We start from the raw sequence: 14049 nt of genomic DNA on the forward strand, positions 1-14049 counted from the left end.
GTTGACCTAAGATGAGGTACAAAGGTCAGGTCAGATGAGGTACAAGGTCAAAACTAACCTGATTTATTATTCTAGGGCTTCCTGTATGGGATAGTTTCTGGTGCTCATTTCGAGTTTATTGACAGCAGGAACCGCATTATACATCTTCCATTGACTTCTTAGACGTCAGCACAGGTCATTAACTTTTGGATGACCCGGGTCGACATTTTGGTTTGGGAACATACTGCCTAGCGTAATCTTTGTCGTTTATTCAAACGCAAAACCCAGAGCAGTCTTGTATGATTTTGGTCACCATGACCTTCAAAAGGTCAAACAAGGTCACTGACTTCAAATGATCTGGTGACTTTTTGCTCAGAAACAGTTGTCTAGGTTCCTGGGGCACTTTGGAGACCAACCTGGAATTTGACCTTGTTTGACCCTATTTGACCTGAGTCATAACCTAGGAAGCTCAAACTTTGACCTAAATGAGTTCACGTACAGGTCAAGACACCCTGTAAATTTGGTGTCTCTAGCTTTCTTAGTTCCCGGGATTTCGGGAGGTCAAATTGACCCCCACCCGAGCGAAGGGTATCTAGCTGGCCACCCGGGCGCGTGTTAATATCGAGCCTCAAACCGTTTACCAACTATCTGCCTCGCGCATCGCTCTTACTGTTGCGCTGCTATAGACGATAGGCTACTTCGAGGCCAGTTACCGGGAAAATAAGTGTATTAAGACTACGTGGTCGCGCTCACTGAGTGTCAAGCCCCATCGCAGACTGATATTCATCAAAGTTGTAGGGATTTTATCTAGAAATCTAGGGATTTTAGGTATGTTGACACGGGATATGTGGCTGAGAAGTGTCAGATCTCCAACTCCCAAACACAGATGGCAATTACGGTCTTTCAGTGGCGGCAAAGCGTACACCATTTGCTAATTAAATGGCCATTAGTTTATTGTTTTTTTTAAAGCGAAACGTGGCTGTTGGCAGCTTCGCCATCCCAACTTTTGTCGTCACTCTCCACCCCTGCCTACAACAAGAAAGCAAGCTGATCTGACCAGGCGCAGTATGGACCGCGTTCTCCACTACTCGTGTTGGCAGTTCCCGCCAAAACAGCTTAAAAGGCGGCGCCCTGTCTTGTTTCTCTCCCCTCACCTGCAGCAAGCGCCTGTGCTGCAAAAAGTCGTTATCGCGAGCTCCACTTAGCAGTGTGCCGCTCCGACCGCTCCGTCAGCGTGCCTCTCCGGCCGCACGCCCCCCCCCCCCCTCTCCCCGATACGGCTGGTGACGGCGCTCACGCCCGACTAGTCCGAGGCACCGCCCGATACAGCTGGTGATGGCGCCCACACCCGACCACGCCCGAGACAGCTGGTGCTGGTGATCGCGCCCGACCAGTCCGAGGCACCGCCCGATACAGCTGGTGATGGCGCCCACACCCGACCACGCCCGAGACAGCTGGTGCTGGTGATCGTGCCCGACCAGTCCGAGGCACCGGCAGATACAGCTGGTGATGGCGCTCGCGCCCGACCACTCCGAGGCACCGCCCGATACAGCTGGTGATCGCGCCCACACCCGACCACGCCCGAGACAGCTGGTGCTGATGCTCGCGCTCGACCGGTCCGAAGCACCGCCTGATGCAGCTGGTGATGGTGCTCACACCCGACCACGCCCGAGACAGCTGGTGCTGGTGCTCGCGCTCGACCGGTCCGAGGCACCGCCCGAGGCAGCTATGGATCGCGCCCAGACCGCACCGGAGCCGCGCCAGAGCCGCCGCCCGCTCAGCCGCCGGCTAATTGGTGTGAACGTGTGACACCGGGCCGCGCGGCGAGCCAGGTGGGCGCGAGCGCGAGACGCCGCTGTCAGGGATCGTTTGCGGTGTCATATGACGTGACACAACGGCGGCGCCGGCGGGGACAGGGAGCCGGCCTGACCGCCCGCGCGCCCGCCCGCCCGCCCGCCCGCGCGCGCGACGCTGAGGAACCGGTAGATGTCGGGATCCCAGAAATGGATCCCGACATCGAAACGTGAGTTCTAGGTGCTGGATTCTCCGGGATCCAGGATCGATTTGGAAATAGTGTTCAAGGATTTTTGGGGTGCAAGATCCGTTTTATAATCTTGTCAAACGGTCTTACAAGATCTCGATATTTTTATGATGTTGTCAAAGTGTATTGTGACTGCTTGTTGAATCTTTGTTATAATTTTGGCAAGATATTTGGGAAAGATTCAGTATCTTATTTCCGAAACACACATTCAGGTGGAAAGGTCAATTTTCCACCTCCCACCTGCGAAGTTTTTCACAAAATGTTTTCGAACGGCGGGCGTAGTTGCGCCAAACTTTGCGTAGTTGTAGGAATTAAATAGCGGATCCTTTGGTATACCAAAATGAGATGTACCTTTTAGAGTGGTTAACCTAGGGCAGGTCAAAATTAGGTAGTGTCTGTCAGCGAAGGCAATCTCTAGGGAATCATCCAATCTCCCGCGACCACGGCGCGTTAGACAGAGCCATACATCTCTGAGCCGGTTTCTTAGTCAACGAGACTTCTGAAGTTATGATAACAACAAATTGCATTGACGCAGGGTGAGGTATAAAGGTTAGACCGAGGTGAAAACCTAACTTTGTTTTCTACTGGAGAACTTGATTTGTTAGATATTTTCCTGGTGCTCATTTCGAATTTCTTGATAGCAGGGACTGCAACAGACATCTTCAAAGGCAGAGTAGGTCACTGTCCTAGAATGACCCGGATCAACCTATTGTTTTCTAAAACATACCACCTAGCATAATCCTGGACCCTGAGTTAAATGGAAAAATCAAAGCAATTGCGTACGATTTTTGTCATTATGATCTTCTTCAGGTCAAACAGGTCACTGACCTCAACTGAACATCAGTTTTTTTTTGCTTCAGACAGGTATCTAGATTCATCGCGGCGGTTGCATAGGGAGGTCTGGAGGCGCTTTGGACACCAATCTGGAGTCTGACCTTGTTTAGCTTTTCGGTGCCAGGTTAAGAGCCTCACCTTATGACACCAGTGAGTTCACACACGTATCATCCCACCCTGGAAATGTGGTGCCTCTAGCTCTTCTTTTTTAGAGCTCTTAGGTCAGATTGCCCCCAACCCCCAACCGAGCGAAAGGTATTCAACCGGCCATCCGAGCGCGTGCTCGGAAAAGTGCAGGCTCATTCATGTAAAGGCGCATGCGGCGATGTAGTTTTCTTTTAAGGTGGGGGTTGGGCTGGGACCCCACACCATTTTTTATTGGTCAAATGAAACTGAAAACGCTTTTTCGTCCATCGGTCTTTGCCTTTGCTAAAAATGTTTCACAAAACTATCTTGTGAACTAAACCTGACTTAAATAGCTTTTAACAAGCCTATTTTACCAATTACCCGATTAAACCCGCAACTAAACCGGAGATGCTATGTCCCGGACGCAAACAGTGAAAACAAGGTCAGCAACAACTTCTCACCATGCGCTTATCCGACAGCCACCATTGCAAATGAACCTGTAGCATGCATGGAGATAAACATTTTCGAATTTTATCAAACGCAGCCTTCCTTGTCACTGCCAAGCATGAAACACTCAGAAAACTTCACCATCATTCTGTCCTGGCTTTAATCCACAGTTCCTAGAACTGTGGGTTGAAGAAGAACTACATCTTGCACAATGTTCTACACGTAACAGTTCATATCGAAACAAAATTCAGGTACGTATGGCACTTTGCCACCCGCTGTCCAAGGCAACTTTTATTACAAATGACATCCTAGCGATTAAAACACATGTAGTTGGGGAAATTAATAGGCTACAGTTAGTACAATTTATAAAAGCACAGGACTACGATTCCTCTGTGCATAATTCCTTTCTGAGTTAATAGAAATAGCACCGCATGCAGCGCTATCATGCTGATATCAAATAAAATAAGGCGGCGTCTGTGTGTCTGCCAGTTGAATAACCGAAGAAAACGCGGAGAATTGTCAAAAAATCACCATCACATCAAGCATGATTTAAGTAAGATGTCTTTTCGCAAAGAATACTCATGTGCGAATGTGTGACTGACAGTGACACAATGTATATTCGGCTCAAAGGATAAGCCACATGCACCGGGTCATGCGTTAAATTTGTTCCTGAAGCCACACAAAATGAATACAAGACAACAGTGTGTAAGTTAAAACATAACCAGCCATCAGCTTTGTAGACATGAGCTGTCATTGTAACACGTTGGTTTCTGCACATTACCAAAAAAGCACACAACTGAGAAAGGTTTGAAATGAAGAAGTAAATAAAAGGCAAAACAATCAAGGTGGATGAAATTAAACTAAACAGCCACAATTTTAAGTAGACCATACCATTCGAGGCGGTGAGCCAGGCATGTACCCCTAAGCTTCTTGGTTTGCAATATCTTTCGCCTCGTCAATTTTCAATTCAGGAGATTTTTGGTCTTTATGATCAACTCATCACCATTCACTGACTGCGTCACTAGCTGTCGATATTGTTTGATGGCGAGTGTCGGACAAAAGATCATTTGTGTTTCTAATGAGACATCGCACTCTGCTTACATATATATATATATATATATATATATATATATATATATATATATATGTAAGCGCTAATATATATATATATATATATATATATATATAACATCAAACTAGACCTGATCCTGTGGTCTTAATATGCTAAGACCTTAAGCCGTCAAGCATAAGCTGCTGCCTTTACGCAGATAAATTGAGCTGCCCGATGGAGATTTAAATAAAGCTGGTGGTAGGTGGTAGTAAGCATTTGCTTTGCCTCACGCACGCTTTACTGCCGGTATGCGTGTTCTGCGTGCCGTTCAATTTATGAACGTGTTGGCTGTATGAATCGGTATTAAGCTTGCTCTTGATACGTTAGTTTCTAACGCCAGCTGCAAGTGCAGGTGCCGCTGCGCGGACCGCGAGCCGTCAGCCGGTGCCCACCCACCGGGGCGCGGCCGGCCAGCGCCGGAGGCCGACCGCGCGCTCCCTCAGCCGGCGCGCCGCCAGTTTATTTGGACGTGTCTCCTCGCGGCACGCTGGGCTATTTTATGCTGTCAAAGGTCGGCAATTGATTGAGGAGTGGCTGAGAGCGGCACGGAGCGTCCCCCTCTGCAAGTGTCCCACTGGGAGGTGGTCGACCGGAGGCGCTCTGGTTCGAGCCGTCCGTGCACGTTCTGAGTGCGCCCCTGGGAGGCCCTCGGGGGCTCTCTGTGACCGGCTCTCAGCGCATGCTCTTGGGGCTAAAAAGACCGGAAGGACGAGAGGCGACAGGCCATTTCGTACTGGCAGTCATCTATTCCCTGTCGGATGGCCATCTTTAGCGGCATCCATACCATCCGTGTAATGTACCAAGGGCGCATGAAATGTGCGAGAGCTTGGAGCCAAGTGCTGAGTCAAGATGAGCAGCACAACTTAGTGCCCCATATCGGGAGGCATGTTTTTCCCGCAAAGATCTCAAGGTGTGGATTGGATTCTACCGCTGAACAATATACGGAGAGACTGCCCACCCATTGCCTTATGGAGCCGATGGAGTCTGACGTGTCTCCTCCGCTCTGTTTGTAAGCGTCTCCGCTCTGTCTCTAAGCGTCTCCTCCGCTCTGTCTCTGACCGCCGCCGTGCTGTCTCTGAGCGCCGCCGCTCTGTCGCTAAGCGCCCCCGCTCTGTTTCTAAGCGCCTCCGCTCTGTCTCTGAGCGCCGCCGCTCTGTCTCTAAGCGCCTCCGCTCTGTCTCTAAGCGCCGCCGCTCTGTCTCTGAACGCCGCCGCTCTGTCTCTGAGCGCCGCCGCCCTGTCTCCGAGCGCTGCCGCTCTGTCTCCGAGCGCCTCCGCTCTGTGTCTGAGCGCCACCGCTCTGTCCCGGTCTCGCGCGCCGCCTGTCGCGGTTTCCTCCCGCTCACAGCCTCGCCCAACAAAAGATCCTCGGCCCCAATGCTTCACGGTTTCGGCAACAGAGTGGTCACTATGTTGAATGGTGTTTTTCCTGGCCGGGAGACAAACGAAGCCTTATCGCCCTTTCGCACGCGCACCCACGCTGTTCTACAATGGCGCCGCTATATAACACTCGATTCGGGTACACCGCGTGAAAAGAGCTTTTGGCGGTGTTGTCTGGTGGCAACAAGGTGCCCAGGATAGGGCCAAATCCGACCACGCCAGGGTGGGCCAATTCTGATAAAGCCCAATGCGTCAAGGCAGTTAAACTGGCTCCAGTTTCAGTTGAGTTTGAGGTTCCAGTTGAAGCGTCCATGATGGTAATACGGCCACTGAATACGATGCGAGTGAACCCGCTAGAATCATGTGGTGAACCATGTGCGGCACCAACCGTTTCCAGGAAGCGATCACGTGATCAACAGGGACGCCATGAAAATCTTGCAAGTTCTTCGATACCCAGGTCTCTTCTAAAAAAGCGGTCTTCCAGGCTTGCGCTTTGAAGCTGATTGGGTTTGCATTGCAGGTGCGCAGTGACCTCTTCTCAGGCTCGATTATCCCCCCCAAAAGAGCATAACAGGGCTTAGGATGTCCCTTACGGCTCTCCTGCTTTACTATCCGTGTCTGTCTGACCTGGTATATCATGGTCTACCGGTACCACACACTAATAGAAAAACAAAACCAGTGAAAATTTGTCTTCGCTTCACAAGCAGGCAAGCGGGCGGCGAGGTGACGATTGGCACCACGCCAGCGAGCAGGCCGACAAGCCGACACCGGTCAGCAGTCGTCAGGCAGACCTGTTCGCGGTCCGAGAGCGAATCCCGCAGGCTATTCAGCTCGCCCCGCTCCATCGGCCACCGGCCGCATCTGCGGCCACCCTGTTTGCAATAAATTCGCCGCCAGCGATAGGAATCTCGGAAATCAAGACCAGCCGCGCTCTTGGTCGCTCCACCGTCGCTCCGAGGCGAGCCGTGTGCCTGTCACTCCACCGTCGCTCGGAGGTGAGCCAGGTGTCGGTCGCTCCACCGTCGCTCCGAGGCGAGCCGTGTGTCGGTCGCTCCACCGTCGCTCGGAGGCGAGCTGTGTGTCGGTCGCTCCACCGTCGCTCGGAGGTGAGCCAGGTGTCGGTCGCTCCACCGTCGCTCCGAGGCGAGCCTGGTGTCGGTCGCTCCACCGTCGCTCCGAGGCGAGCCGTGTGTCGGTCGCTCCACCGTCGCTCCGAGGCGAGCCGTGTGTCGGCCGCTCCACCGTCGCTCCGAGGCGAGCGGCGGTGTCAGCCGCATCGCGCCAGCCTCACTTCGGCCTTTAGGCCCCCGCTCGATGTCTTGGCGTTGTTCGAACGTCCGGCTTCCGGCCATAGCTGACTGTCGGCTGGCTCGCCCGCGGGCGCTGGCAGCTGCACCGACGGCAACGCACCGGCAGGAGGGGGATGGCGGGGAGGGGGTCAGCGCGCGGGGCATGCGGCGCCGCTGAATTACCGCCGCTGTTAAGTGTCGGGGCGGACTGTGATTTAAGCGGCGCCAGACAGCGGCCGGCGCGCCGGTGACGGGCCAGCCGCGGGGGCGCCGAGCCAGCCTCACGTGTTGCGCACGTGCCGGAGCCGACGAAGGCGTCCAGGCATGATTTGTGACGCTGAACAGCGACAGATAGCGGCGCAGCTTGTCAGGGCGTGAAAGAGCCGGATTGTCCGACGGCTGGTATTGCCACCGTGCGCGGTCTTTTGATCACAGCCCGGGCCTCTCCAAACATAAGCGTCACATTAAGGCCGTGGATTGCGGCTCAGTGCTCATCAGTATGATATGCGAAAATATATGATGAGCTCTACTGAGGCCAGTCAGTGCTTATCACGACAGACAAGCGGACCTGTCTTGTCTTAGTCCTCTGGGGTCTATCCCTGGTTGTGAGGAGCAGGCGCAGGACGTCGAGCCTACCACGTGCCTATGAGCCACACGTGCCTGTGGACGGCCTTTCCTTTGTGATGACGGATGTTAAGGAATAATCTTTGAGATGGCTCATTTTACGCTCTGCTTTCGGCCAGTATGTCTGATAGGGGTCGGCCGATTCCAACTGTTGTCGTGCAGAGGGTGTTGGATTGGTGACTGAGAGACGCAGAGCTCGGCTGCATGATCGAAACCATCTGAAAACAAGGTATTTGATTTAATAATAACCGGTTCTTTATGTTAAAAGATTCCATGAATTACTTGCTGATCGCAGGGGTTTGTTATGCGATAGAGATGAGTAGCACAATACCATAGTTTGAATTACAATCCCATGTGTTTCCAGTGCTGAGCCGGGACGCTTATTGCTCCGGCTACGTGGACAGCTTCGGCAAGTGGAACAACGGGTTTGCCTGCCCAAAGCTGGAGGAGGAACCCGTGTTCTGCTGTGGCACCTCCACGTACCGCTACTGCTGCACCGACAGGGGTGACACCGACTCCGGCGGAGAGAGCTTCTTCACAGAGAAGTGAGTGGCGAGGGGGGGGGGGTGATCCCTCAGACCGGCGGAGTGGTCTCCTTGGCCAGTGGGGCGGTCTCTCGGGTCAGCGGGGCGGTCTTTCGGGCCGGCGGGGCGGTCTCTCGGGCCGGCGGGGTGGTCCCCCGGGCCGGCGGAGCGGCCTCTCGGGCCGGCGGGGCAGCTCCAATGCGGTGGGCCCTACTGATTTGGGCCGGCCGGACCAACCGCCTGGGCCGCGCGGCCAGCCAGCCCAGCCCCGGCCGATCCGGAGAGACTGAGGCCAGTTCTGGAGCGCTGCCGTGGCTGTTCCGTAAACACAGCTGGCCCTTGCAGTTTGGCTCATTTGTGATGTTTACGCACTGATTGCTCTGCATTTGACTCGAACCGCATGCGGTGTTATAAACGTACGATAAGGCGTCATCGTGGCCGGTTTAAAACCTAATGTTTATCAAATTTGTGCACACATGACACCCATGGCCTCGTCATATCGACATGCCGAACACACCGCGTCAGAAAATGTGGCACACATGCCTTCTTTATCCTCTGCACTCGATCATTATCATGAAATGCCTTTGAGATTTCAGTTTGCAGCAGTGTGTCGGCTTACTCAGTGTCACTGATGTCGGTGACACTCTGTGTTGTCACTGACGCCAGTAACACTCTGTGTTGTCACTGGCAGCAGTGACGGTCGTTGGCGGGGTTTAAATGTGCGACCAATTGATGTATTCAGAGAAATCCGAATTTAGGGAATCGGATTTCGCAATTTGCGCAGGGGGACAAAGCCGCCTAATACAGATTCGACTGGTAATCAAATGTGCTGGGTACAAAACATGCTGAATGCTGGGTACCGAACATGCAGAACATGCAGTCGCAGACTGGCACAACTCTGTAAAGACTCTACGCTTAAATGGAATACGTATGTTGTACAACACGTAATAGAAAATAGTCGCTTTGAGAGATTGTCACAGGGCACACACTCGCGGGCGTTGATGAACCAAACACATCCGCGCACGCGAGACAGACAGATCACTTCATAACAACGGATACCACAATAAACCAAACATCCGCCTGGAAGTCGTCGAACCCCAGCTAAGAAGGAATCTGGCGCACATTTATCGCGCTGCTGTCACACCATGAGCTGTGTGTCTGGTCACGCTGCTCTCACGCCATGAGCTGTGCGTCTGGTCACGCTGCTCTCACACCATGACCTGTACGTCTGGTCACGCTGCTCTCACGCCATGAGCTGTACGTCTGGTCGCGCTGCTCTCACGCCATGAGCTGTGCGTCTGGTCGCGCCGCCGACAGGACATGACGAGCCTAACGAGAGCCTATCTGTTGGGATAAACTGTGTGCCTCAGCTCGTGAGGTGTTAGCGGTACCCGTGGCGGCCTGCGACACTTGAGCTAAGCACACCGATAGCGCCAGCCAGGAGGAGCCCTTCCGGTCCATGTATTTATGCCGCAGATGTCATCACCGCCGTGGGAACAGAGCTGATGACGTTAACACAGGTTGACGGGCTCTCGTTTGCGTCATCCGTGTAGCGATGGGAGCCGTCACGTGGCCTGTGGACGGACTCGGCGCATTTGTTCCTCATGTAGGCTCCTTGTTGCACATCCTGAAACTGACCACGTCTTTTCGTTCTTCATGCTCTTCGCGACACCTCGATGGGTTGCACCAGCTGACTAATGACTTATTGGCATTGCAGCATAATCATTAGTGAGGTGGGCACCCAAACATTTGGTTAATAGGTACAAATCACAACTGGAAAAAACTTGATCTGTTAAGGTGATCTTTAAGATGAGAAGATCGCGGAGGGTACGGGGGGTAGGATGAGAAGATCACGGGGGGTATCGGCCTGTCGCACGATATTTAGCCTACTCTCTCAGCAGGTTCGATTGGGCAGGGCGTGGAGGGGCCCGGGGCCGAGGCGAGAGGGAGGGAAGAGGGAAGGGGCCGTGTGTGTGGCGGGCTTGGGACGTGGAGCCAAACGCCCGTCACCGCCAGTCACTGAGTCGAGCTGTGGCGTCTGCCATTAGCAGCCGGAGACAGGGCCTGCGGGCTGGCCGCACGCGCCGCCGGACGACGCACGTGCCGGCATCACCGGCCGAGTCGGGCGTCAGGCTGTGTGGTGGGATGTGCTGACGTCAGACTGTGTGGTGGCATGTGCTGACGTCAGGCTGTGTGGTGGGATGTGTTGACGTCAGGCCGTGTGGTGGGATGTGTTGACGTCAGACTGTGTGGTGGTATGTGCTGACGTCAGGCTGTGTGGTGGGATGTGCTGACGTCAGGCTGTGTGGTGGGATGTGTTGACGTCAGACTGTGCGGTGGCATGTTCTGACGTCAGACTGCGTGGTGGGATGTGCTGACGTCAGGCTGTGTGGTCGCATGTGCTGACGTCAGGCTGTGTGGTGGGATGTGCTGACGTCAGACTGCGTGGTGGGATGTGCTGAGGTCAGGCTGTGTGGCGGGATGTGCTGACGTCAGACTGTGTGATGTGACGTGCTGTCATCAGGCCGTGTGGTGGGGATGTGCTGACGTCGGACGGTGTGGTGGGATCTGCTGACGTCAGCCGGTGCGTCGGGAACGTCGTGACGTTAACGATTTGGCAGGGATTTGCTGATGTGACGCAGTCGCTCGGTGAGGCTGCGAAGACGTCTATCAACTCACACCATTTGGCATGGCACACGGCACTCGCATTTTTCCATACGGCCCATTTTATCCGTACACATTCTGCGTTGAGAGAAAAGCAATTAATCGTCCCCTGCTCTCTTGTTGGTCGTTCGTTCGTTTTTCGGAGGTTCCGGCGGTCCGCAAATGTTTGCTTTCCATCGCGCGCGTAGCCCGGCCGCCTGCCCATGTGCGATAGTGCAAGCTCATCTCCCCCGGCAGGCTGACACCACCACAGAGAGCCGTCATTGCATCACCGCTGGAGGCGGCGGCGCCGTCGGGTGTCTCACCCCTCCCGCCCCCCGCACCTCCGGCGCCGTATCGCCTCGCTGTGCGGGCGTCTCACCCTTCCCGCCCCCTGCACCTCCGGCGCCCCATCTCCTCTCTGTGCGGGCGCCAGCACTGCTCGCCGGTGGTGGCGGCATTTGATTGATACGATTACTCTGGCTGGCCGGGCTTTTTCCACCCCCAATCAATGCGGACAGCATAAAGGATGTGGTGCTGTTGTCGGCGGGGCTGTCCGGCGCGGCGGGTGTCGGCGCGGCGCGCCAGACTGAGCGTCGCCGCCGCGCTGTCCGGTCGCCACCATTGATTCAAATAGCCGCTTCCTGTTTGGCCTGCCGTCTGACGTCGTGTGCTCGCCGGGTCGGTGGGATGGAGCGGGCTACGTTCGGCGCTGGCTTAAAGCACGGGCATGCTGTCGTGCGCTCTGATCGAAGTTGCCCTGTTTAGAATTGGAGCAGTTCGGAGCAGCTGGTGTGGTCGTTTCAGTTGTGTGTGCAGCCGCGGTTGGCGCCATGCGTCAGCCAGTTTTGTGACGTTCTGTCCTGACTTGTGACGTGCTTTTGCACCAATGCCTACCATGCATGTATGAGGTAGTGTCTGGAAATAATACCAATGACAAGCGGGAGAATCTATACGCTTGATAACGACAGCATGAATATGGATATGCATAAGTATGAAGCTAGCCTTGTCAGGGGTCTCGCGGCATTACGCAATAATTGTTAAGGCGTGGATGACGTGCCTTCGGATCCAACATGCCATGAAGACCTTCAACCCTATAAAGTGTCAGTAAATAATCCAACGGTTATCATTATTGAGATTGTAAGCCGATGATTCTACGCAAACACTGGTGTATTGCTCAATTTGAGCGGTCCAGCTTGGCCCAAGCCTCATATATATCTGTTGCCATGCAAACAGATATAGCCTTCCCCATTTCATTAACGTACTAGCGCAGAATTTGCATTTCGCGGAAATGTCCGCAATGCTAGTCGAAATTTGACCAGACTCAGTCTACCATGACATTGCAGCGACACGAAACTGACGCTGCGTTACGAAGGAGAAAATGATTAATCACGTCGACAAAAGTGTGGGTTCCTGTGCCTAACGAATCACGTGTGTTGCGCATTTATAATAATGTCTGTCCGATTGTGGCAGCGGGGCGGTTCTGAACATAGAAGCCTCAGCACGGGGTGTGCAAATGGAACGTGTACAAATCACTGACGGCTCCCAACGCCATTCTACCCACATGCGCGCAGTAATAGATAGAACAATGCAAAAGGTCCGAGTGTCTAAAAAAGAATGGAGGCATTGTTACCTTCATTGACGCCGGTTTTTCATAAACTGGCAATGATCTAAACAAAAAAAGGTTTTGGACCGTGAAGACTGCATAGTGGTATATAGTTAGTTCATTAGTTAGTTCATAGTGGCATATAGTTCAGTTCATTGAGCTCGATCTTCAACCAGTGAGTTATCGTTTCGGCAGTCTCTTTTAAAGTCACCATCAGCGTAAATCACCGTAAACTGATTGATTTAATCTGCTAAAATTGCCAGCTCTGACACAGCCTACAAATGACTTGCCAGACTTTGCGATTTGTTAATCAGCCCGGGAACACTACATCAGTTAACGTCTGCGGGTTCGGCTCTTTAAACAGACGGACTTCCCAAAGCTAACACATAGACTAGTCGCATCGATATGTGCGTTCTGAAAAGTGGCTGGCTCCATTACGTAAGACTTTTATATAATCTACATCGTGATAAGCAACTCGCTTCTTACTTGCCTCGCTCTCCTCCTCCGCTCATGGCTGCCTTTTAGTTATGATTGGGACAAAGTTTCTGCAGTCCCTAACCGGTACGCACCAGGGTTGTCGATTTGTATTCTTTTGTGATAACCTTGCACTGCCTCTCTCCTCAATGTTGGGCTGCCCCAAATTTGGCTTTGGCTCCCCAATGTTTTTGCTTGGAATATTGCAATGCGTGGGGAAAATTTGCTGTCAAGCAGTCGATTTAATTTGGTCATTATTTGCTGGCCGGACTATCATGCTCTTCAAATTAAAGACTTTTTGATAAATGTCACAACAGACATAATAAATTGTCGTTCGTCAAAATAAAGTGCTCTTCATCCGCTGGGAAAGAGCAGTTTGGGTGGAGTTTATGCCGCCGGGTCCTCAGTTCGACCGAAGAGTCATTTACAAAACTAACACTCTTGCGCGCCACAAGTTTGTCCGTATTCGTGCAGCAGGCTTGTGCCTAATTTTCAGGCCAGAGAATCCATTCTAGTTTAGCTTCACCGAGCTTGCAGTTAATTTTGATATCAGCTTGAGAAACGCACTGAACGTATCGATTGACTGCTGGGCCGACTACAAAACCCGTCAAGTTCTGAGATTGACGCCGTTTTCTAGAATCAAGTGAATCAACTCCAGGCCTGTCATCCCTTATCGGCCTGCTGGGCTTGTCTTTATGTCCCGCACGTGCCGCCCATCTGAGCCGGACTGGGGCTCCTCACGTTTGCTGTTGTGCCGGCAGCCTCCCTCTTATCCTGGGCGTGGCTCTGGGGGCGCTCGCCACCATCGTCGTCATCGTTGCGGTCTCCTGCTACTTCTGCAAGTCCCGTGCCTGCTGCAAAAGGCGTGACGATGCCAAGCGAGGTCAGTTGGGATGAGTCGATGCGAAAAAGCCGGCTGGCTTCGAGGCGCTCTGTGACGTGACGGCTGACCGGGCGGCGTGCAGTGCAGG

The 14049-nt window shown here is 53.3% G+C and overlaps 1 protein-coding gene across 1 annotated transcript in view; it reads left to right on the top strand.

Annotated features, from left to right (window-relative positions):
- Positions 1 to 14049, top strand: part of LOC119107193 (protein shisa-2) — a 34395-nt gene that overhangs the window by 14534 nt on the left and 5812 nt on the right. Inside the window, exons 2-3 of the mRNA XM_037230586.1 lie at positions 8196 to 8376; positions 13840 to 13961. Coding sequence (XP_037086481.1) covers positions 8196 to 8376; positions 13840 to 13961 — 303 coding nt within the window. The remainder of the gene's footprint in view (positions 1 to 8195; positions 8377 to 13839; positions 13962 to 14049) is intronic.

Source organism: Pollicipes pollicipes, unplaced genomic scaffold (genome assembly GCF_011947565.3).
Source record: "Pollicipes pollicipes isolate AB1234 unplaced genomic scaffold, Ppol_2.1 Scaffold_6686;HRSCAF=7923_pilon_pilon_pilon, whole genome shotgun sequence".
Taxonomy (NCBI): domain Eukaryota; kingdom Metazoa; phylum Arthropoda; class Thecostraca; order Pollicipedomorpha; family Pollicipedidae; genus Pollicipes; species Pollicipes pollicipes.